At 39.1% G+C, this 23,913-nt stretch overlaps 2 protein-coding genes across 3 annotated transcripts; one reads left to right on the forward strand and one right to left on the reverse strand.

Moving 5' to 3' along the window:
• Window positions 1-2,560: 2,560 nt before the first annotated feature.
• On the reverse strand, window positions 2,561-4,404 carry nudt15 (nudix (nucleoside diphosphate linked moiety X)-type motif 15). Of its 2 annotated transcripts, XM_017482391.3 has the most exons (4): window positions 4,194-4,403; window positions 3,956-4,126; window positions 3,075-3,274; window positions 2,561-2,836 (listed from the first exon to the last, which is right to left on the reverse strand). In XM_017482391.3, the coding sequence occupies exons 1-4, from the start codon at window positions 4,229-4,231 to the stop codon at window positions 2,709-2,711; spliced, it is 537 nt and encodes a 178-aa protein (XP_017337880.1). In that variant the 5' UTR covers window positions 4,232-4,403; the 3' UTR covers window positions 2,561-2,708. The 2 variants fall into 2 exon arrangements, with proteins under 2 accessions (XP_017337880.1, XP_017337881.1); XM_017482392.3 differs by having other exon boundaries at window positions 3,956-4,404.
• A 26-nt stretch (window positions 4,405-4,430) lies between these two features.
• Window positions 4,431-23,265, forward strand: sucla2 (succinate-CoA ligase ADP-forming subunit beta). The gene is made up of 11 exons (XM_017482390.3): window positions 4,431-4,582; window positions 8,108-8,303; window positions 13,720-13,819; window positions 13,917-14,079; window positions 15,213-15,341; window positions 15,435-15,573; window positions 17,524-17,685; window positions 18,785-18,927; window positions 19,028-19,148; window positions 20,801-20,889; window positions 22,578-23,265. The coding sequence occupies exons 1-11, from the start codon at window positions 4,499-4,501 to the stop codon at window positions 22,650-22,652; spliced, it is 1,401 nt and encodes a 466-aa protein (XP_017337879.1). The 5' UTR covers window positions 4,431-4,498; the 3' UTR covers window positions 22,653-23,265.
• Window positions 23,266-23,913: the final 648 nt, after the last annotated feature.

The following is a 23,913-nucleotide window of genomic DNA, read 5'->3' on the forward strand; positions in this document are numbered from 1 at the left end:
ATCCAGGTGGATGCTACACACTGATGGTGGTTGAGGAGATATTCCCCCCTTACAGTGTAAAGCGCTTTGAGTGCCCAGAAAAGTGCTATATAAAATGCAACTGTAACTACATTTCTAAAGCCTTTTTTCTCACCATTTTCCAGTGACATCGTTTTAATAAGAAATTCAGCATACAGGGTGTCCCAACCCTACTGACACCCCCCCCCCCCCCCCCCCCCAGAAACCATTTGAGATTCAAATGGTTTCCACTACAAATACAATCCCAATTCCAAAAAGGCTGGGATGCTGTGTAAAATGTAAATAAATGTAAATAAAAACAATACAATGATTTCCAAATATCATAAACCCATGTTATTCACAGTAGAACACAGAAAACACATCAAATGTTTAAACTGAGTAAATGTACCATTTAAAGAAAAAAAATAAGGTAATTTGGAAATTTGATGGCCGCAACACGTGTAAAAAAAAAGTTGGGACCAGTCATTAAATGGTACATGTACTCAGGTTAAACATTTGATATGTTTTCTATGTTCTGTTGTGAATAACATATGGGTTGCTGAGATTTCCAAATCATTGCATTCTGTTTTTTTTTTTTTTTTTTTTTTTTTTTTAAATGTTACATTTTGCACAGCGTCCCAACTTTTTTGTAATTGGGGTCGTACCATTACAGACCAATGAGCTGTTACCCATTAAAACCATTGCCAACTGGTTTCCATTATGTAGTAGGAAGTATTAAGGATGTAGGTTCTAAATGATATCCAATGGTATCCACTAGACATGCCACCAACAGAAGGCAACAAATTACCACAGGGACCATTACAGTTTCCATTAAAACCAATACATAATTCCCAACCATCATAAGCATTAAAACCATTACAAATTGTATGAATGTCAATCATTTTTTCAACAGAGAGAATTATATATATATATATATATATATATATATATATATATATATATATATATACTGTATATTCAGAATAGCCTTTAATAATATCTCAAAAGAAGAACGTATTGAAAGCATTCTCATGGCTTGATTTGGAAGCTGTTGCATTGGACTCAAACAGGAAACATGGCAAGCACATAACACAAGACACTGTTACTAAACTTATTAGCAGTGGTGGCTCAACAGATCGTATTACTCTGTATTACTGATCATAAAGTCAGGAGTTCAAGACCCAGCACTGTCAAGTTATCACTGCTTGGTCCTTGAACAAGGCCCTTAACCCTCTCTGCTCCAGGGGGACCCTGTGATCTGACCCCAGCTTCCTTATAAGCTGGGATATGTGAAGAAAAGTATTTCACTGTGCTGTAATGTATATGTAACAAATAAAAGCTTCTTATATAAGTGCTGGGGACCACTCGAGAAGTGGACATCCACAATTATCCACTGATGAAGGCACAAGCAACGTGGTGCTGGTAAACATAGTGCCCTATGCTGCATCGCTCTCTTTAGGTAGAGATGAAGTGAGGGCTAATACTACATTCGACTTACCACTTAAGTGTTCATTCGCAGGTCGGAATTATGTATTATTTATTTATTTATTTATTTATTTTTTAACCTCAGTTGGGGAAAAACATGGATGTCTCTATGTTAGAAACAAGCAAGCCATCAAACTAATGAGTGAGTATATTTTCCTTCTCCAAAAAGCGAATATGTCTGTATGTTGATTGATCTAAAGGAAATAATTGGGTTTACACAACTCATTTAAAGGTAAAACATGCTAGTTTGTTTATTTCTAGTGCTGTGTGTAGCCATGGTGAATTGATGTCACTCCATAAACTGGTATGGAAATTGCGAAGACTACACCAAAATTTCAAGTTTGGGAATGGGGTGGGGGTTCTTTGGCTTTTCCTGGTTGTAGGTTGGGAATTACAAGTTGCGACCTTAATTTGAATGCAGCAGAAATCCCACTGCACCACTATCAGCAGGGAGTTGAACAGTATTGCGAGTAATACAGGAAACCGTTACCCAAAGTGAAAACAGACCAACATGGTGTTGAAAGAAGTTTAAATTAAAAAGTTCCGCTCACTATAAAATAAATCCTGGATGCCACTGAAGATAATGTTTTAATTATAAAGATTAACATGCAAGAGATTCAGGGTGGATTTTGCTTTAATATGCCCCATAAGGTAATTTTAAACCTTTAAATCATCACCATCACTTTCACTGGTACTGTACAACAATGTGTTTGCATACTGAAACATGATTGGCTGTTATATTTTATGATGCAATAACATTCGCCCATCATCTGTTCAGTTCTTAGCTTTTTAAAGAGATTTTCAGCTCAGCCCTGTTTCTTAAAAACTGAATTTTCAAAAAGGTGATTTTCTTCCTTTGACTTGTGCGCACACTTTCATTAATTTCCTTTAAAGGCTTTAAAACCACACTTTAAAAATGTTTAGGTGAATTTAACCTCTCCAAATGCATGGATCTGCTTCATACTAAAGTAAATCCTGTAAGTGTAAATCTAAGATATGAATCAGTCATACTACCATGGGTAATAAGTATACTGCTATAAATACAGGGGACACTCCAAAAAAAACTATGACTCTGTAGTTGGACTAAACTGGAAATATGTTTAATATTACTTACACATTAAATGCTATGCTATTGCTGTAGCTTGAAGCCATATTTGCGGTGCTCATTTCATGTCAATTCTAAGGTTAGAGCAACTGGATGGAGACTTTATTCTGAGGGCCTTCACTTAGGAAAGGATTCCTTGATCACATTCAGTCTTCTTGAATGGCTGGAAACCCTGCTGTCTCACATTGGCCAGTGGTAGAAAAAGCTGCTCCTCAGGGGGAAAGTCATCCCAGGCTCTCCATGACCAACCTGAACACACGAGACACGAAATAGAATTATTGGTCAAATATGGTTTATGCACCATACAGTAGCTATTGCAACAAGCGTATCAGCTGCTGACAGAATTCACTAATGGAGTTTGGAGAAAACAGGTTTCCCATGTTTTTTTTTACCCCTCACTACAAGGTAATGTGTTAAATTCTTGTCTATGTTAATCTGACATATATTACAGAAACATTAACAGGCCCTGATGTTCAAACATGTTTACCTTCATTTTTCTCGGGCTCCATATTTACTGGCTCGGATGTTATGAAGTCCTTATCCACTTCTCCTTGCATGAAGAGTGTAATGTAGTGATAGTTTTCTTCAAGCTTGATGGAGTTCACTACAAAGACAAACCGGAGGTTCTTTAACTGAATGCCGGCCTCCTCCATCACCTCTCTCTGTGCGCACTCCTCCCATGTCTCGCTGCAGGAAATGTAATTTAAAAAAAAAAAAAGAAATAAAGGAATATCTGTGAGTTGGCCAGTGGGGTTTAGGTGGTCCACTGTGTATATAATGTGCATAACTATGTTATAACACTTGCTATTGGGTTAAAATGGCTAAACACCACGTAGTAAATTCATACATTCTTTGTAATATGTAGATTAATGTGTATAAACCTGGGTACTAATACAACTGGTACTTTTTTGTGATTATTATTTAAAACAGTGAAATATCTTTGAATTTGATCATTATTAATCTAGAAACACTTTTAAATATTACAAACTGCACCTTTAAAATACAGAACTGAATGTAATGCCACATTAAGCATCTAACCCATGCTTTACCCCTGTTTTTGTACTCTAAACAATTAAAGGTGCTGTGTGTAATTTCTATCCTGTGATGTAATGCAAACATTGACAAGTCTTATACCCATAGAGATATTTTTGTTTTGGGACAAGAATGATGAGTCAAAAAAACAGGGGAGAACTGAGCAGCTCTGTATACAAGAGGCCTGAAAATAAAGAACCACATATGCAGAAATATATTGTGAATCAAGTTCAAGTATTCTAAGGTATCTCCGACAGCGTTTATTATACGTCTAGAAACGCTTTCAAACTTTACATATTGCACCTTTAAAATACAGAGCCCCTTTAGACCACTCACCCGAATTCAACGTGACCTCCAGGTAACTGCCACTTATCTTTCCCAACCAAACTCTTTCTCTTTCCTAGAAGCACACATCCTGGGTGGGAGGAATCAGTGACGATCACTCCGAGACCCACTCCTGGCCGCTTTGGGGTGTGATTCTGAGCAACTCCTGCCATCTTAGCCAAGCTGAGGACTAATGTGTTTAGTACTCACTCCTTCCTGTATATGTCTATGTATTGAGAAACATACTTACTGTCTTCCTGTGCCTGTGAATCTTCTGACTAATAACATGCTAATTAAAAGGTGAAATTAGATCATTCTAGCAGCAGAAATATAGTCTGAATACTTGAGAACATCTATAATATACATTTTCTTAAACTGTGGTACATTTTGTCCTAAAACCCAGGCGCCGTGTTTGGCCTGAGGATGAATGAAAGCCCTTATTCACGCCTTGTTCACTCTCACAGAGCGCGGGTGCGCAAATTGCGTAGTTTTTCCACGTACGCATGCGCAGTGAGTGATTTGTTTTTCCGCAGCACAGCTGCTGGAGAGAGAAACATGGCGGCGTCCCTGATCTGCGGCCGGTTGTCCGCTGGACTGAGGAATTCTGGGTCCAGGACGGCTTTAAGTTCAACAGCTAAGGTTGGTTTTGGAGAAGAAATATCAAGTGGTTATATATGATATATTTTGCATGTTTTTAATCCCTTTGAAATAAGGAATTAATCCAAATGGATGTATTCCAAATTTGACATTAGCCAGCTAGCTGTCAACAACATCAATCCTTAGCGAATAGCGTTAGCTAAAGCTATTCTGTTATTATAGCTGTAAAATTATTATTATTGTTGTTGTTTTACGTTAAATATTTATATCTAAATATTTATCTCCTACACAAATTGTATAATACAATTTTTATACACAAAGTCTAGTAGGATTTATAAATCTGTATCGACAGAGCTGTATCCGAATCCTAAATTGCGCTTTACTCCCTATAAAGTGCACTACATAGGGTGCAAAGCCTGTTATCTCACAGTCTATATAGTGCACTTGTTGTTTTAAAGAGGCTGGTTTGGAAATCAGCCATGTCAACACGCCTTCTGTATTATTTTGGCTTAGTTTGACCTCCAGTGAATAGGATTCTAAATTTTACCCAGTTAATAAACCATTAAGATTTTAAAGTACGAATCAGACAGCTCAACTCAAGGTCATGTAGAACAGCTAGTTAACATGTTAACCAGCTAGATACCACTGCTAGTCAAGCACAACCTATTTTAGAGACGGTTATATTTAACCCTCTTTCCTTAAAAAGCAGTCCACAAAAGCATTAGATCACGGTTAAAAAGGTTTTGTTGTGTTTAAAGGTTCATGGCTTTTGTTCTGTTGTTGCAAAGAAACAGCGCAGAGCAGCAAAAGTGCACAAATCTTGTAATACACACACAAACACAACAAACAACCCACTGCTGTTAACTAGAATTACAGAGAGAATTGTTTTTTAAATGATCTCAGAGTGTACAGATGAGGAGGAGGAGGAGGAGGTGAGAGAGCTGGACAGTCTGAAAGTACTAAAGTGCCGCTGCATCGCTGTCCTTAGGTAGAGGTGAAAATCAATATGCAAGGCATTTATGGTTGATTTACAGTAATTTTAAAATATAAAAAGGTTGTTGCTTCCTGTGTATTTGTCTCGTGTGAGTTCAGCATTAAAGTCTGCTATTTTCTTAACTACTGCATGAAATTCATAACACTATCATGAGTGTGTGTAGGAGTTTAAAACTCTGTGAGTTTATATACAGGACAGTTATAAGTTACACATATCCCGGGTGTATTCATCGGATTTATGTAATGTGGTACGAGATATCATAGTATGCTGATTGGGTAATAAGCCGTCAGATAATAAACGCTTGGTGTAATAAATCTCTGCTCTCAAATCTAATGATTTGGCCTCGGTGACGTAGGCAGGAATTAATTTCAGGAGGATGAGGAAATATCTGTACAATTAAGTTGATAAGTGCGATGCGGTTGTGTGTTTCGGGTGGATGCCAGACAGCAGTAGGAGCAGTTGCAGTGTTCAGAATTTGTCATTTATTTAACATCAAGCATAATAATAGGGATATGTCTTAGCATATAAAATCTAATCTATCCATACTCCTGTAGTAAACCTCCTAGTATTTCATTGTCTGTCACTTTGTTATCCCTGAGCTCAGACAGAAATTGGGGGAACTGGGAAATGCATGATTCATGCATGATTGTTTAATCCTGTTTCTCACCATAACAGCAAAATGTGATCAAACAAACTAATTCATTTCTGTGATTAAATATAAATGAATCTTAATAATGACTTTGACCTTTTTTTTTTTACGAAATCATTAAAGCGCAATTACTGCTCAAACATTATATCTGACATGTCTATAATCATCTGCACCATGTGAGTGTTATGTTAGTTTGGAACATCAAATATTTCAGAGCGTATTAATTATCAAAGTTCAAGCCCCTCCCAAATCTGTGCTTCGGTTTGGCTTATGTACATTTTCCACCCCCACGGAGTCCCAGTGCTGCTCCTTGGGCCCTTTTTGGCGATTTGTGACGTGGTTTTGAGAAGGAATGATTGTTGTTACGTTTACATTTACGACATTTGGCAGACGGCATTATCCAGAGCGACTTACATTTATCTCATTTATACATCTGAGCAGTTGAGGGTTAAGGGCCTTGCTCAAGGGCCCAGCAGTGGCATCCTGGTGGTGCTAGGGTTTGAACTCATGACCTTCCCATTACTAGTCCGACTGATTGCGCTCTTTTAAATCTTGCAGTTATCCTGAGCAGCTGTTTGTAAGTCCCCCAGGAACGAGAGGAAAGGTTGTGCCTCTGCTCGTGTTACAGTCTAGCTGAGGCACTTGACCTTGTAGTGAACACACGGTGTGTTCTTTAGTTTTGTTTTATTTACAGTCACATCAGCAATCCCAGCTGAATGTACAGAATTATATCTATTGCTCCTGATTTTGATGGTGCCCGTGTTCACACCTTTGGGATGTCACACTCCACAGTAGTGGTTAATGGTTCATGTGAAAGTAGACACTCAGGGCTTTAAGTATTTGCAGTTAGTAGTAGTAGTTTAAGTGTTATAATTATATTGTTGCGGTTGTGTACAGTGCTGTACTATCAAAAAAGCTTTAGTTTTACCAGTGTGTGAATAGTTTGCCCAGCAGGGGATCTCATCCCTCCCCTTTCCCACCGACCTGCTCAGTAGCAGCAAAACACAGAAGCCCTGTTTGCACTAGTGCATTTTCGTTTTAAAATGCATAACTGTTGCTACGGTTACGCCTGTCGTTTACACTACTCCGGTAGTGGTAGACTTTTGGAAACACCGAAGACCCCATTTTAGTTTGAAAACTCCGGGCTCACGTTTCAGTGTAAACGGACAAAAACGAAGACTTTTGAAAACGAAGGCGTGGTTCGCCCACATTCGCCCCCTGATTGGGTCGTCTGGATCATTGAGTATTCTTCCCTGGTTCGTCAAGCCCCTACCATATGACCGTTATGCTAACTTGATCGTATACATGACAACACGGAGACTGAACCGCAAGCTTTGCTGGCTTTGTTGTCATTCTTAGTAACCATTGTGCAGTTAAATTCTGTATTTTATAATACTGCAGCTGCCTACATGCACAAGAGACAGGCTATGATTAGAGAAATCGGCAACAAATCTCATTTCAAGCGGTGTAAGTCCTACAACTTGGACTAGCAACCAACACTTGTATGCGCATGCCCAGTGTGCATGAATGATCATGTGACATGCATTTTCGTTTTTGCGAAACGCAAGTGTGGACGAGGATCGTTTTCATTTTAAAACGGCATTTTGAAAGCACACTAGTGTAAACAGGGTCAGAAAGTCACCAGACTGTACACACAGAAACCAAACAGTGTCCTGACTAATCTTATAACATGCTCGTGGGGATAAAATGATTAATTTCTTTATACTGAGTGAAAATGTCTGATAATTATATATTTGAAATATATTTCTATTGCTGAATTGTTTTTATTCATAAATGGTATACAGGTTTCACCTCATGGACTTCACTTAGAAAGCATTAGAAGAGCACTTGGGACCCTGAGATGTGGGATTTGACTACAGTTTACAGGAACACATTATCTACGTTTGTCTCTTTGCCGTACCAGGTAATTACAGCGAAATCGGGGCTGTTCGGTAACCATGGCCACCAGCCGTCTCCGCTGGCGATGGGGCAGCAGCAGAGGAACCTGTCACTGCACGAATACCTGAGCATCGGCTTGCTGAAGGAGGCTGGGATCTCTGTGCCTGCGGGAATGGTGGCCAGCTCACCTGATGAAGCCTACTCCGTCGCCAAACAGATCGGTAAAAACATGCGACGCCATAGCGCCACGCTTTAAAGGCTGAGAATCTGTGTTTTATTTAAATATATATAAAACTACTACATTCACATGTACTGCACATCACTAGTTAGGGCTGCACGATTATGGCCAAAATGCTAATCACGATTATTTTGATCAATATTGAGATCACGAATATTTATCACGATTATTCATTGATTTTAGGGGAAACATATTTCTATTGCACTTTCCCTTTTAAATAAACAGACCGCTGCTTTCACCTCCATGTTGTGCTACATTCCTGCTAATGCACAAATCTTTGCATCAGATTAGACTGGTCCTTAAAGTGCATCATCTCGTAGAAGCGAAATATAAATAAAACAGTACCCGAATGATAGGATAAGTAAAAATAACATCAACCAAATGAAAATATGCATCAAATATAACAATATGCAACCAAATGAAAACAATTCAGGCGTATGCAGAAAAGGCAATAACAGTGTTTACAGGAGCAGAGACGCAGACAAATCACCCGATAGAGCGATGACACAGGGATGACGTCGTTTTATACCGAAACCCGGAAGTTATCATCACACCGGTTTGCTCGATAAAAACCCAATAGGATTTTCCCGTAGGCTTTTGGATTATTGTAAAAAATAAACTCTGTGATCAAAGTTTACAATACTAACACGTTCTGTCCATCAAGATGATTTTCACGAATGATCACAACTTTTATGAAGTTTGAATCCTAAATACAATCACCAGAAATAAACAGCTAACCGGATGCTATAAACAAACTACACCACAGTCGCTCAGCTTCAACGTCACCATCACCAAGCTTCCCAGAACTTTCCCAAACTTGATTTAAAACATTTTCCATAATACAGATTTACTCTGTGGATGAATCATCATCCACTTTTTTGGGGGAATTGTGTACAGCATACCTGAACTAGTTTATCTGCAGAGACTTTTCCTGTTCGGCGTGATGAAGTTTAATGTCCCCCGACAACCTCTGTAGTCACATTTAGCAATATGTTGGTGTCATGATTTCTCCTCGCGCAAGCGCTGGAGCACGCGGCGCGCTCTAAAACCCGAAGCGAAGATGGCAGCTTGAGTGTTAAAATGCTAACTTGTTTCCGAGTTTTGGCGTACAAAATGACGTCATCCCTGCGCCGCTCTACGGTGATTGGCTGTAAGTTTAGAAAGCACTTGCCTTGATCTGCAGCGGAGTTTTCTATGAGCGGAGGACGAACTTTAAATGTTAATATCGCAGTCGATCATGTTCATGAAATCGCGGGCAGTCAAAATCGTAATCGAGATCAATATTGAATTAATTGTGCAGCCCTACCACTAGCTAATCCACATATTTTAAATTGAATTTGAATAAATATTTTGGTCTGAAGGTTGATTAATTTTCTATAACAGCAGCTCTGATACTTGTACTTGCCAGATTTCAGATCACAGGTTTATTAGTGTCTATGTTTATTAATCGTTGGCGAATCGCTGTGGTATTAGAGGAATAAAATACTTTGTAACATAATTTTTTTTTTTTTTCAGCTTCAGGATGGTAATATTAACTCTCTTCAGATCCAACACCACTCTGCTGTTGATTGTTTTTCTGTAACAGAATGTTCCCAAGTGTTTTATTCCTTCCTTAGTATTCTTGGTTAAACTCAAGTCTAATCTAAGCACCAGGTGAAACGGAATTTAAAATGTTTATATTTTATTTTTTGGTTCTACTTTAAAAAAAAAAAAAAAAGTAAACAAAATAAATCTGATTAGGCATTGACGCACACAATTGGTTGATGATGGTGTGTGTGCGCATGTGTGTGCGCATGTGTGTGCACATGTGTGCATCTGAATGAAGGGAAATGGGTTTGTAGTGCAGTCCTACACAAACACACACACACGTTAGATCATGAATCGTTAGATTCCAGATCATTATGTGAGCTCTGCAGCTGCAAAGTGAACGATGTTGGAATCGTGATCAAAATTTTTGGCACCCTCAATTAACATAGCAACGTTGTTGGTCTCAGCTAACATTAGCGAATTGATTAATGTTAGATGGATGTTAGACATCACAGTGCACTCTGGCATTTTTCTCTGGTTTCAACTTTCATAGATCAGGCCACGGATCCATACTCTAGTGGCGTATTTATACACAAAATAAACGAGTTCCTGGAAATAATGTAAAATACGAAAGAACTTGTATGTTTTCTGTTGATTTAAAACGCAAAATAAAGTGCAACGTCATCATATTGTTCCTAACTTGGGTAAATAATCGTGGTAAATAATCCAGACGATCCTTTCAGTCCTGATTGTGCAGCTCTTGATCATGTGTAATCTGAGGGTTTTGACGACGTTCCTGATGGAGAATCTCAGCGCTTGTGCCAGTTAGAGTTTCCTTCTTTTGTTTTTCTTGTATGATTCTCTTAGACTTTGTGGACATGTGATATTTTCGGCGTAGCTGTGTGTGTTGCTGAAACAGCATGCCTCTGAACTTTGGTGTTACTTGGCTGTTCTCCAGGTGGAGCGTGCAATTGTAATGATACCCATCAGGTGACTCGTTCACACTATCGGAGTCGGAGATGACGTCTACAAGACAGGAGTCATGCACCAGGAATAAGCAGCGTGATGTCTTCATTTTCTAGCTAAGCTGAGAAGCCAGTGAGATGAATTAGATGAATATTAGATGAATATTCGGTGCAGACCTGGGCTTCATCATAATGTCTTGATTTCACTGCGATTATTTGTGCTGACAAAATTTTTCTACAGTTTCAATTTCCCACATCAAAAACTTCTACCTTCCAATTAAAAGTTAGCTCGCTCCAAACAGGGAGAAAAGACCCCCCCCTCATTGTCGGAGCAGACTTTTACAGTCCCTCTAGGATTTCACGATTTTTACAGAAATGAACGCAAAATCAAACAAACGCCGCAATATTTGGAGCAGCTTGCAATTTTTCAAAATTATCACAGATTTTCTGCAGATTTGGGGTAAGACGTGTCATGTGATGTCGTCACAACTTGCATTCAGTCAAAGCCATCTTTGATTCACGTGCGTCAAACATGAGTACCATCTCATTTGCGAACCAGCATCACTGTGAAAGTGTGTGCGATATAATGTAACGTAATCATGTAATGTTGTGGAACGTCCACGAGACAAGTTAGTTCCTGTTCTCACTTAACGTCATGGCAGCTATAAACAGTCGTTCCCTCACCAGCCTCTCAAGCTTCTCTGTCCAGAAGACTTTCCCGTGTTGGAAATTGTTACCTCTGACTGTGACAAAGCGCTGGCACTGGAGACTCCTTCCATAAAAGCTAAATATACATCTCCTTGCAGAAACTTCAACACATCAACAATATTACACACTTGTTTGTGTGGCGTGTCCTGTGTGTGATGTTACTATAGAAACAATAACATATTAGAACAAGTGCCTCATGTAAATGCTTATTTTTTTCTCCACCTGACTCATATTTTTATAATTATTTTTAGATGATTATCATACTGTACGGTTAAAATGCCGTACAGTATTAGTGCATTTAGCATGTCGCTGCTCGTTTGTTAGCTTGTTTGAAGTTGTAATGGAATTTCGGAGTTGTAGAGGCATGCACAGACCATTGCAACCAACCTCCTAAACTTAGCTGATACTGTGTGTGTGTGTGTGTGTGTGTGTGTGTGTGTGTCTTATATATCACCTTGGGCTCTAAGAAGGTCGCTTCAACTACATACAGCTCAGCTTGAGAAGATATCCAAACCATGGGGGTGTGTCGGTTTGTGATCATACAGTCCTACATGTGAAAGTATCTCAATGAAAAAGTGGAGGATTACATTTAAGTCACACTTAGGGTGTGTCATTTAAAATTTTTTGACAGTACAGCGTGACAGATTGTGCACTTGTCACTATTGAATGTTTTATGTGTTCAGTAAGTTCAGTAAGTTTAATCCACAGACAATGTTAAAACATTTAAATCTATAATGTAGCGTTAATTACATAGCAGATAATGTAATGTGAATTTAAAACTTAAAACCTTAATTATACGGTTGCAGGAATTTCAGATAATCACATTCAATTCGGCAGATTTAATGACACCCTGCATGAAAACATGCAAAACTGACTGAAATAAATAACGACACTTTTACATTATTAGATAGATAGATAGTTTGTTCCCTCTGAAACTATTGGAATGGCAAGGCCAATTCATTTGCCCTGCCCTCTAGAGATTGTTGGTGATGTCACTGGCCGTTGTTTTTGGGTTTTTCTTCACAGCTCTCCCATTGTTTCTGTCATCAGCTGTTGTTGTTTTCCTTGGTCAACCCATTCAGTGTCTGTTGCTCAGTACACTAGTGGTTTCTTTCTTTTTTAGGACATTCCAAATGATTATATTGGCCATGCCTAATGTTTGTGCAATGCCTCTGATTGATTTTCCCTTTTTTCTCAGCTTGAAAATGGCTTTCTTTACTCCCATAGACAGCTCTCTGATCTTCATGTCGGTTGATCCTTTTTAACAGTCTTCACAGGTGAAACCGAAGGCTAAAACCAAGAGTAACTGTTCAGAGCTATTTATTGTTTAAACGATCAGTCTAACAGGACATACCTGGATAGCAAGAAACGCCTGTCAGTCACACGGTGCAATGTTTTTACTCGCCTACAAATTGGGTGGTCTGATGCAAAATGTGCTATGTTCTAACTTTTATGTCATGTAACATGTCTACATATAAATACCAGGAAGTAACAGCTGAAATTCTAAACTCTCTTCTCATGTCCATCTTTTGATGACTATCAAACCCAAATGTCTTGTGTCTTCAGCAAAAACAAATGAATTGGCCTTGTTCTAATAGTTTCGGAGGGGACTGTAGATAGGTAGATGCCGACTGCACCCCAGGCCTCCTCGCCCGACATGACCTCACTAATGCTCCTCTAGCTAAATGATCACAAATCCCCACAGCCACGCTCCAATAACTAGTGGAAAGCCTTCCCAGAAGAGCGGAGCTAATTATAAGAGCAAAAGAGAACTAAATCTGGAACGGGATGTCCAACAAGCACATTATGGTTGTGATAATAGAATTTCTGGAGAATATTTATTTTTAATATTCTGTGGGTTTGCCATCATTTTGGCACACACACATACATATATATGCGTGTATGTGTAATATATGAATATGAAATTGTTAAGAGAAGGCTGTTTGTGGGTCGTTTCTTCAGTTGTTTGAGTGGAAAATGTAAAAACAATGAGCCTCGTTTATCAAGTTGGATCTGAGCAAATGGATTTATCAGCTGTTCATGAGAGCATTTGCAGAAGAAATGTGTTATTCGTGAAAATTCTATGGAGTCCTTAAATGTAAATCATCTGTGCATGGAATTTTATTATTTCGGAGTTGACCTGTAATTTCAATGATGATGATATTCTCATGCTTCTCTCTCTCTCTGTCTCCTGCGCAGGCTCTAAGGATCTGGTGGTGAAAGCTCAGGTGTTGGCTGGAGGAAGAGGCAAAGGAACGTTTGAGGGAGGATTGAAAGGAGGAGTCCGAATCGTTTACTCGTGAGTGGGATCTGCCATCACGCCATCATGTCGTGAATCTTTTGTGCTACTACACCACTGTTATATCCATATCTGTTCTCTCCGTCTGTGCTCTCAGGCCAGAGGAAGCGAGGGAAATCTCCTCAATGATGATCGGTAAGAAGCTGTTCACCAAGCAGACGGGCGAGGCGGGCCGCATCTGTAACCAGGTGTTCATCTGTGAGCGCCGTTATCCCCGCAGAGAGTATTACTTCGCCATCACCATGGAGAGATCTTTCCAGGTTTGAGCCCTGATGATGTCACTGGAGTGGGGTGGGATATTGGTGTACAGCACATTGAATTGTGATTGACACCACCACTCCCTGGTAACAGTTTCACTGAAACCCCTTTCACACACGGGTCATGTAGTTGGTCAGAAGCCCATACGTTGCCAGGAAAGACACGTTAGATAAATCAATGAGTGGTTATTTATTTCCAAAACAAAAACCCCTACTCGTATTATTAATGCCCCCATGAAATGGCTAGACAGTAGTGATTTGATTCAGTATTTTTAATGCGTGTGACTGATTTACCCATCATCCAATAGTGTTCGAGAGACACCACACCCTTGCATAAACAAACTTTTCAACAGCTTTGAGACTAAAACGTCGCTTCTTTTAGGCAAGCCTTAATTATCGACATACTCTGAAATGTTACTATGTCCCGTTATGGTGGTTTTGCCTCAGTTGTATCAATATCAGTGCAGAAAAGCACAAAAACTCGAATGGGTGGAGATTGGTGCAGTATTCTGGAGATATTAGTGTGTGAAGTGTCCAGCAGGGGTCACAAGAACGTTATATCACACTCAAAACTGCATTAAACTGCCTCTCAGGGGAACTAGTGGGTGTGACAAAGAAGCAGACACACTGTCAATCATTCCACGCATCAACCAATCATATAGGGTTAATGTCAGGATTAGGATTAGCTCATCATTTAATCACAATCAATCGCAAATTACATTGAGCCATTAAAATTTTTAGAAGTACACGTTTGTCATATTATACATCAGCCACTTGTATTATTACGGTTTCTTGGGAACATGACAAGCGGTGTTTTTATGGTCTTAATAACTTTAAGATGGCGAGAATAAAAAATTGCTATGGTAAAGAGCAATAGAACTCCCTGGAAAATCCAGTTATTGGAAAATAATCACTTTGGGGTGTCTGGCTGACTATTTTTCTATAACATCACATCCCTAAGTTTTTTATTCCTTGCATAATTGATCTCTTTGTCCAAAAAAAGATTGACAGTCACCTTTGTTTATCTTCCCGCCCACTATAGTCTCTGAGTTGCAGCATTCCCTTATCTGTCATAGCTGTAGATTAGTCTTATTCCACCACTAATGATGATAATGATGATGATGGTCTCTGCTTAGGGCCCGGTGCTGATTGGCAGCTCTCAGGGGGGCGTGAACATAGAGGACGTGGCAGCTGAGAATCCAGACGCCATCGTGAAAGAGCCCATCGACATCGTAGAGGGCATCAAGATGGATCAAGCCATAAAGGTGAGGCAGAGGGAAAGATGAAAGATTAAGAAATAGCACTGACATGTCGTATGAGCCGTGATGTCAAGCACACACGTCACTATCCTCCTCCAGGTTGCTAAGAAAATGGGTTTCCCAGAGGCTTTGGTGAACGAAGCAGCCGAGAACATGATCAAACTCTACGACCTTTTTATCAAATACGACGCATCTATGGTGGAAATCAACCCTATGGTGGAAGACTCCTCTGGCATTGGTATACTGCACACACATGCATGCATGCATGCACGCACGCACGCACGCACACATACAAGGCTTCTCATGCAATCTGAATTAACACTCGCCAGCTTTTTCTTTTTTCATCTTTCTGCGTTATAAAAGTTGTGTAAAAACAGAGGTGCTAACATCGACACGTTAGCTGTAGGGTTTATGGTTTTTGCTCCAGTGATACGGTAGCTTTTCACTTTTCAACTTTCTCAAATGAAACAGACCAAACACGCGTACAATTCGTCCAGTGGAAGAGCCAATTAACCGAAGGTGAACTTTGACCTGTCATGGCGCAAACCTCAGTTTTTTGAGCCAATAGTAAACAAGATTATAGTATGTTTCTATGTATAGTTGGTAAAAAAAAAAAAAATAATAAAAACGGATGGCGGAGCTGCTTATTATTAAGTAGCATTATACTGGACTGTCTTATTGTTGCATGGTGCACATCTGGGAGAAAGTAAACCTGCTGTCTTGTCCAAAAACATAGGGTTATTCGTGGGAAATAGAAAAAAATATATACATATACGTGTGTGTGTGTGTGTGTGTAATACATTATTATTATTATGTATTTATTTATTTTTTGATCATAGAATTTTTATTGAAAATTTACATTTTACATAACACCCCACCCAACAACCCCAACAAACAACCACAGCCAAAACCAAAAGAAAGGGGGAAACAAAAAACAATAAACAAACAACCAGAGAAAAAACAAAAAAAACAAAAACAAAACTAACAAACATAAAAACCCAAAACAACAACAAAAAAAAGTGGTAAAAGGATTTGGAATTACAGTCTACCTCTCCTCAATCCACCAGGGTGTGTACATCATGGAAGTAGGTAATAAATTGTGCCCATTTTCCCAAAAATGATTCACCCCTGCCTCTGATGTTGTACTTGATTTTTTCAAGTTTTAAAAAGAAGATTAAATCTTTAAGACTGATATAGAGGGGGGTTGTGGAGAGGTCCAAGACAACAGTATTCTGCGCCGAGCAAGTAACGATGCAAAGGCCACAACACTAGCTTCTTTATGGTTCAGAGGTTGATGCTGAGATGGAACCCCAAAGATGGCAATTAAAGGACAGACATCTAATTTGATTTTAAGAACGTCGGACATAGTTTTGAAGAAAGAGATCCAAAAGTTCTGCAATTTGGGACAGGGTGCAAACATGTGACTGAGGTTACAGGGCGAAAGTTTACATTTTTCACACATGTCAGGGACATTGGGATATATTTTAGACAGTTTACTCCTAGAGAGGTGAGCTCTATGGACCACTTTAAATTGTATGAAACTAAGTTTAGCACAGGACGTGGTGGTACGTATATTATCTAACGCTCTGCCCCAGTAATCATCCTCAAGCTCCAGGCCCAATTCCTCTTCCCAAGCACTAATCGTTTTGATATTGTGAGAATCATCCTGTGACCAGATCGTTGCATATATCCGTGAAATAATGCCACCCTTATTAGGATTCAGCTTGAACACCTCTTCCCATGCAGACTTTGTAGGTAAGGAGGGAAAACCAGCGAATAGGGAGGAGACACAATGCCTAACTTGAAAGAAACTGAATAGGTGAGACAGAGGCAGGCCGAATGACGAGGATAATTCAGAAAAGTTTGCAAACACATTATTAATGAAAAGATCCTCAAAGCTTTTCAGACCCTTCTTTTCCCACAAAGAGAATGTGGAATCTATAAAGGAGGGGGGAAAGAGGTGGCTATTACATATAGGTGCCATGGTTGAAGCGGAGATGTATTTAAAATGACGGTGAAACCGATAGAAAATTTTTAGAGAGGTACATACTATTGGATTATCCATGTATTGTTGTATTTATTTTTAAATTATGTTTTTTTTCATGCTAGCAGTGTTGGCACAGCGATTATTGTTATTGGTTGTGCGTGTTTGTATCTCTATCAATATTTTCCTCTTTGGGTTGTGCAGTGATGTGCATGGACGCTAAGATCAACTTTGACTCCAACGCCGCATACAGACAGAAGAAAGTGTTCGACTTGCAGGACTGGAGTCAGGAGGACATACGAGACAGAGAGGCAGCTAAAGCCGATCTGAACTACATCGGCCTGGACGGCACCATCGGCTGCCTGGGTCAGTTAAACAGCCCTTACACCGTTTATTTTTAAGTGCACCTACGTGTTTCATGTAGTGTGTTAGAGCTGTTTTTGAATGTAAAAAGTCTGCAAAATTTCAGAAATCAAAGCACACGACAAACTGAGTTATTGACGCCCAAAAGAAGGAAATGATTCTGAACAGCTGAAACGAGTTCTTAGTAATTACAGACTTAACATCTATACTAACCTATACTAATTTACGTAGGTTTGTAACAAAAAACCCTGCCTCTGGTCTTCATCGGCTGCTCACTGACAGACGGAGCTGATACTTGTTATGATAGTGGGCGTTTCCTTTTTGAAACACACTGACAGTGGTAGACCAATCACAACAGACTGGGACATCTGACCAATCAGAGCAGAGTATGCTCTCTGAAAGGAGGTGTTTAGAACGAATCATTTAGAACAGATCATTTAATGAGTCGTTTGTGACACTGGGGGGAAAAAGGTGATGCTGCAGTTTAAATTATGAGCACATTAAGGTGTTTTTTGATCTTAGATGCATGTAAATCTATTTTATGAGACCTTTAAAACAAAATTAGGCACTTTTCAAAACCGTAATAGCTGCGCTTTAATTCCAACACTACAGCCATGATTATTAATGTATATGCTACAGTCTCATTCTGCACCAAACATGGGATTGCCACTGAACAGTTATTTGTCTTTCTTTTAATTTTAAACTTGTATTTACACAATTTACAAACGCAAACAATCAAATCTACAGTCCTCTTCTTGATGTACACACACTGCTTCTGAAAATAAAGCTTATTAGTGCTTATAAGATGCAGCGAGCATTTTCATCCAGCACTTATTATTAGATTTACGTCATATAGAAAAGTGAGCCTAAATGATTACCACGAAATAAACATATTTTGTGAAACAAAATTAGCAGAAATGTGCAAAAATATGTGCAATAAAGAAAACTGTGTAAAATGCAAATCATTTTAATGCTTTTAGAATTAACTTTAATTAAATATAAATCTTCGATGATGACAAATTAATTTGGGTTAATTTATTTTCTGCTAAGAAAGATTTAATAATGATATAATGACAGATCCCCCGCTTTTATCTCTCCTTAGTCAACGGAGCCGGTCTCGCCATGGCAACCATGGACATCATTAAACTCCACGGCGGGACGCCTGCCAACTTCCTTGACGTAGGAGGCGGAGCCACGGCACATCAAGTGACGGAAGCCTTCAAGCTCATCACCTCGGACAAAAAGGTAACACTGCGATGTAATGCATCACGGAATCGCCGCGAGTCGTACTGATTAGAAAGCGAGCTCTGATTCCACCTTTTTTTTCCTTTTCTTTTTTTGGCAGGTGCAGGCCATCCTCGTCAACATTTTTGGCGGCATCATGAGGTGTGACGTCATCGCTCAGGGCATCATCATGGCCGTCAGGGACTTAGATCTGAAAATCCCCATCGTAGTGCGGTTACAAGGTGAGTGAGGGAGAAGTGGATGAAAAGGGCAAGGAAATGAAGAAACTGACAGATGGGTAAAGAGAGTTATTCTTTCACCGGTGGAGAGGAAATGATGTCGTGTTGAAATGCAGTCATTACAGTGAGGGGGAAAAGGTGATGAGCATGACGTGGCATTTCACGCAACGTTCATTTAAAATAGTGAAGCGCAGAAAACTTGGCAAAATAGGAAGTAAAGGCTTCATTAGATCAGATTATGTATTACTTCACATTATAACTGATAATAAAATGCTCAATTTGAATTGTCAGAATTCATTGCAGTGATTTAAACAGCAAGCTCATGATTGCATTTCCATGGAAACAGTACAGAATTCATACCACTAATTTTCTCCTCAATTTGGAAACTAGTTGGATTCTTGCCTAAGGTTTGAATGAACCCTTATTAATTTTTTTTGCACATTTTTGCTGTACAATCAACAAAGAAAAGAACAATCGGCTTCATTTAATTGAGTGCTGCTCTCTTTTTAAATCTCAGTTTTCATTCTCCAGACCTTTTCTGAAGATTCACGTCACGCAACAGTTCGTTGTGATACTAATACGCGAGTTGTTTAAATCAATCACTCAATCCACTCTCTGTTAGGCGTGTGTCCTGCTGTGCTGGATTTACACGCCGAGTCTAATATAAACTCCATAAAGATGCATTCAAATCTCTTACATGGTGCGAATTTCAAAATCATCTACAACAGTGTCATTGTCTTGCCCAAGGACACTTCGGTAAGTGAAGTTATGTGGGCTGGGAATCCAACCGCCAACCCTATGATTAGTGGACAACCTGTTCTCCCTGCTCTACCACCTGAGCCACAGCCGTCCATATTAACTCTAATTGTAATTAACACATCAGCTGTCCCTGTCCAACATGTCTCACTGACACTTAAGTTTGTGCCTCCTATTAGTCCATTTTCCCACGATTGAATCTGAGTGAAATTGATACTTTTTGCTATTTTTTTGTTTTAGTTTTTAGTTTAGTATTTAAACAAACCGGAAAGTAAAAAAAAGTAAGACTGCTGGTTGAGAGGTGCGTAGGGGCTGAAAACAGACTTGTAAAATGTCTTTTATTTGTTAATCAGAAATACAGCGACGAACAAAAAAACAGCCCTTTATCAATTGAGTGTACAAATCACGTAAAAAAATGTTCCAAGCACAGAGGAAAAACGAAAGTGCTACAGTTCTGTCTTTTGGATCAGTTAGGCAGTTCACATTGAAAACACGCGGCATTTTTGAATCACTTCCTGAGTTGTAAGGTGAGTCGATTCAGAGTCGACTCACTTTCTCACAAGAGTTCACTTAGAAGTGGGTTGAACGCACCTCGGTTCTCCCCCGAATGTGATTGCTGTATTCTGACCTGCCTTAAGAACTGCACCGAGTAAGAGAACACGCCAGGGTTTGATTCAGACGATACTGAACATATCGTGCGAATACTTCATTGTTATGACTGCACTAAAGTGTATAGAAGTACGCAGAAAACCAAAGTTCAAGTGGACGAGGGCTCAAAGAATAGGTCACTAAAGCTGATGTGGGTTCTCTGGAGAGAAGTCCTCTCTCTCTCTCTCTATCTCTCGTGTGTGTGTGTGTGTGTGTGTGTTAATCCTCATTGCTGTTGGTGTGTCTTGCAGGAACAAGAGTGGATGACGCAAAGGCTCTTATCGCTGCTAGTCCTCTGAAGATCCTGGCCTGTGATGACCTAGATGAGGCGGCTAAGATGGTACACTCAAAAACACAGCACCATAAAAAAAAACTTTTCTTTCTTCCTGTTATATGTATAGCAGAGGGGTCAGCTGATCATGGACAATGGTCCCGATGCTGATACAGCAAATTATTTCCGCCGATCAATGTTGGGTGTAACGCGTTTCTAAGTAACAGAAAAAAAAGTAAAGAAACGGATTGCACTTTTAAGTAATTTAATTACAGTTAATTATGATGTACTTAAATTACATACTGTATAGACTTTCAACAATTCTGTATAAAAAAAGTATTGAAATCAAAATCTAAATTTATCATCTAAAGATTAAATTTGCTTTGTAATTTAACTCGACCCCTTTTATATTCGTTAGTTGTAGGCTAAGTGTGAGTGCGTGTGTGCATGCGTGCGTTCAAGTTTGCGTCAGGTCAGTGTGAAGTTGCTCAAGTTAAAGGAAACCAGTGGTTGTTTGGCTAAATGTAATTATTCCCACTACTTCATTTTTCTGACGCATGTAGACAAGAACATCACGGTAAAATATAAGTTATGTCCTGGGGAAAAACACTATCAGCCTCTCTCTAAAGTAGTAGCGCTTATTGTTAAGCCAGTTTATATTATTTGTTTACATTTTTGTATTAAAAAATGGTTTAATACGGCTGTGCTTAACAGGCTGAACTATTCCATGTTTGACTCAAATGAAAAGAAGTAATAAGAAAGTAGTAATTAATAGTGAGTACTGCAATGACTTTTCAGACAGCGTAATTAATCATTAACTTAATTTCAACGTTGATGATGTAATTCGTAATTAATTGCTTTTTTGAAGTACCTTAGCCAACACTGCATCCGATTGAAATGAGCGATCGGAAAATACTGTAGCAGAACCTGGCTGTAGTTCAGCAACTCTACTTTCCCAAACATCACGGATTCATAAAACCGAAGTTGTAACAGTGACTACGTTTACATGGACAGCAGTAATCTAATTATTGAGCTTATTCTGAATAAGACAATATTGTGATTAAGGTGTTTGCATGAGTTGCTTTTAGAATAATCCTTTCATGTTCATGTTTTACATGTTATAGAACATAGTTCATAGTTCATCTGACGTCCCTCCAGAATTTCACGTTTCAACATACAGTTGGTCTTCGTTATGGTACCGTATACGGTTTTGGGTGTTTTTTATTGAAAATTTTTACAAAAGCTTCAAGTGCAGTTAATTATTTGTCATGCTATACGTGCAAATAGATGACTGCTTGAAACCGCAGGCTGCGTCCTAAACCACATCTACATGTATTTCTCCAACTATACAGTAGGTTAGTACGCGGTTTTGGACGCAGCCGTGCTCTCTCGTTTGCCATTAAACAGTTGAGCACTGCCGTGTGTGTACGTGTCCGGTCGCAAAATGCGGTGAAAACTCCCACACGACGTTAATAGTGTAATTAAGGTGTGTACATGTCTGTAATGCACTTCAATAATGCGACTAAAACAGGAATACTCCACTCGTCTTAATTCAATTTGTGCTCACTTTGAGTATGACTTTAGTCGGATTAAGATCATCAATAATCGCTGTTTACATGCTAGTTTCTTAATCAGAGTATCGTCTTAATCGGGTTAATATCAGATTATTGTTGTCACAATTTTGACACTGGATTTAAATGTGCATTCACACTCCTGTCTATGCCTCTCACTTTTTTCTCTCTCGCTCCCTCCTGTAGGTTGTAAAGCTTTCTGAAATCGTTTCATTGGCCAAAGAGGCTCAAGTGGATGTAAAGTTCCAGCTGCCCATCTAAAGAACTCCAAATCTATGAACTACAAAACTCCATGAACTGACTTGACCCAGTCCCACATTTCACATCCCACTCCTCCACTGTGTTCTGCTACTTTCTGAAATCCTCTACATGTTCGTCATAACGGTGCTTCAGCGCTTAGATATGAGATACGCTCTTATCACGCATTGTCTGGGTTTGTTGTTTAGGTCAGGTCAATGTTACTACCTGTTCTTTACCCTCGTTTATTTAGTTAATGTTTTGGTGGTGTTTTTTTTTTTTTTTTTTTGAAGATGTGGACCTATTTATGTGGGACTGTATTTATATGGAAGGATGCTGAGGTGAAGCAAGCTGGACGTAGAATATGTTTAAAACATATACAGGTATCTCTAGAGTCTGATTTAAAAAAAAATCTCCCGGCATGCGTTGTTGGAGAAGAGCCTCATTTTCTGCTTCAGTCAGTGTTTTCTGAAGAGCACGTCACCGTTTCCTACCCCCTTCAAACGCACAAACCACTTCTCTGGGGAATCTCTGTAATCTTACTGTGTGTTCTTTTGGCTCTGTATGAAGAACTGCTGGTTAGCAGGAGGGAATGAATAAAATAAGAAAGGAAAAATAAAGTTTTTGATAATTATGAGGAGGATAAATTCTGCTCAAGGTTTCGAGTTGAAAGAACTTCTTGTGTGTGTGTGTGTGTGTGTGTGTGTGTGTGTGTGTGTGAGAGAGAGAGAGAGAGAGACTCAGTAAAAGATACAGCATGCATGTAGAATTAGATGCATATATTTGCAGAATTTAAAAGGGCATTTTAATATTTATTTAGAAAAGAAAAGTGGTTAGCATTTGATGTAGAGCGTAATAAAATAAAAAAAAAATAAAATCTTCCTTCCTTAATTTAACAGAAATTTAGATCAAAGTGCGAGCAGGAGGCAAGAAGGCAGTCCGAAATCCATTATCGATGATTGTAAAAAGCAAAAATAAACCCAAAAATGCCAAAAACATGATGAAACGACAGCATGGAATTGACTCATGGTCGTTTTTCCAGACTGGCACACGAATATACATTTTTTCCCTGGATCTTACAAGGTCATGTTATTCACTAGTTTTGACAAATAGTCAATTTTAGAGAGAGCGATCTTGTCTAGAAACCAACCAGATAAACTTTCAGTGCATTCCGAACAAACTATTTGAGTGACCCTTTATCTGGAGCTGGCAAAAAGCCAAAGGGAACTCAAATAACCATTCTTTACAACCGGTGATGAGCAGAAAAGCATCTTGACAGCAGAGG

This window comes from Ictalurus punctatus, chromosome 12 (genome assembly GCF_001660625.3).
Source record: "Ictalurus punctatus breed USDA103 chromosome 12, Coco_2.0, whole genome shotgun sequence".
NCBI classification, from domain to species: Eukaryota; Metazoa; Chordata; class Actinopteri; order Siluriformes; family Ictaluridae; genus Ictalurus; species Ictalurus punctatus.

What these genes read in the sequence shown, in the direction of transcription:
- nudt15 (XM_017482391.3), bottom strand. Translation starts at nt 4,231, where the DNA reads ATGTTATTAGTCAGAAGATTCACAGGCACAGGAAGACA. An exon ending in TTCACAGGCACAGGAAGACA is followed by an intron (nt 4,127 to 4,193) that starts GTAAGTATGTTT and finishes ATTAGTCCTCAG; the next exon opens with CTTGGCTAAGATGGCAGGAG. An exon ending in GGAGGTCACGTTGAATTCGG is followed by an intron (nt 3,275 to 3,955) that starts GTGAGTGGTCTA and finishes CATTTCCTGCAG; the next exon opens with CGAGACATGGGAGGAGTGCG.
- sucla2 (XM_017482390.3), top strand. Translation starts at nt 4,499, where the DNA reads ATGGCGGCGTCCCTGATCTGCGGCCGGTTGTCCGCTGGACTGAGGAAT. An exon ending in GGAGTCCGAATCGTTTACTC is followed by an intron (nt 13,820 to 13,916) that starts GTGAGTGGGATC and finishes CTGTGCTCTCAG; the next exon opens with GCCAGAGGAAGCGAGGGAAA. An exon ending in TCATCACCTCGGACAAAAAG is followed by an intron (nt 18,928 to 19,027) that starts GTAACACTGCGA and finishes TTTTTTTGGCAG; the next exon opens with GTGCAGGCCATCCTCGTCAA.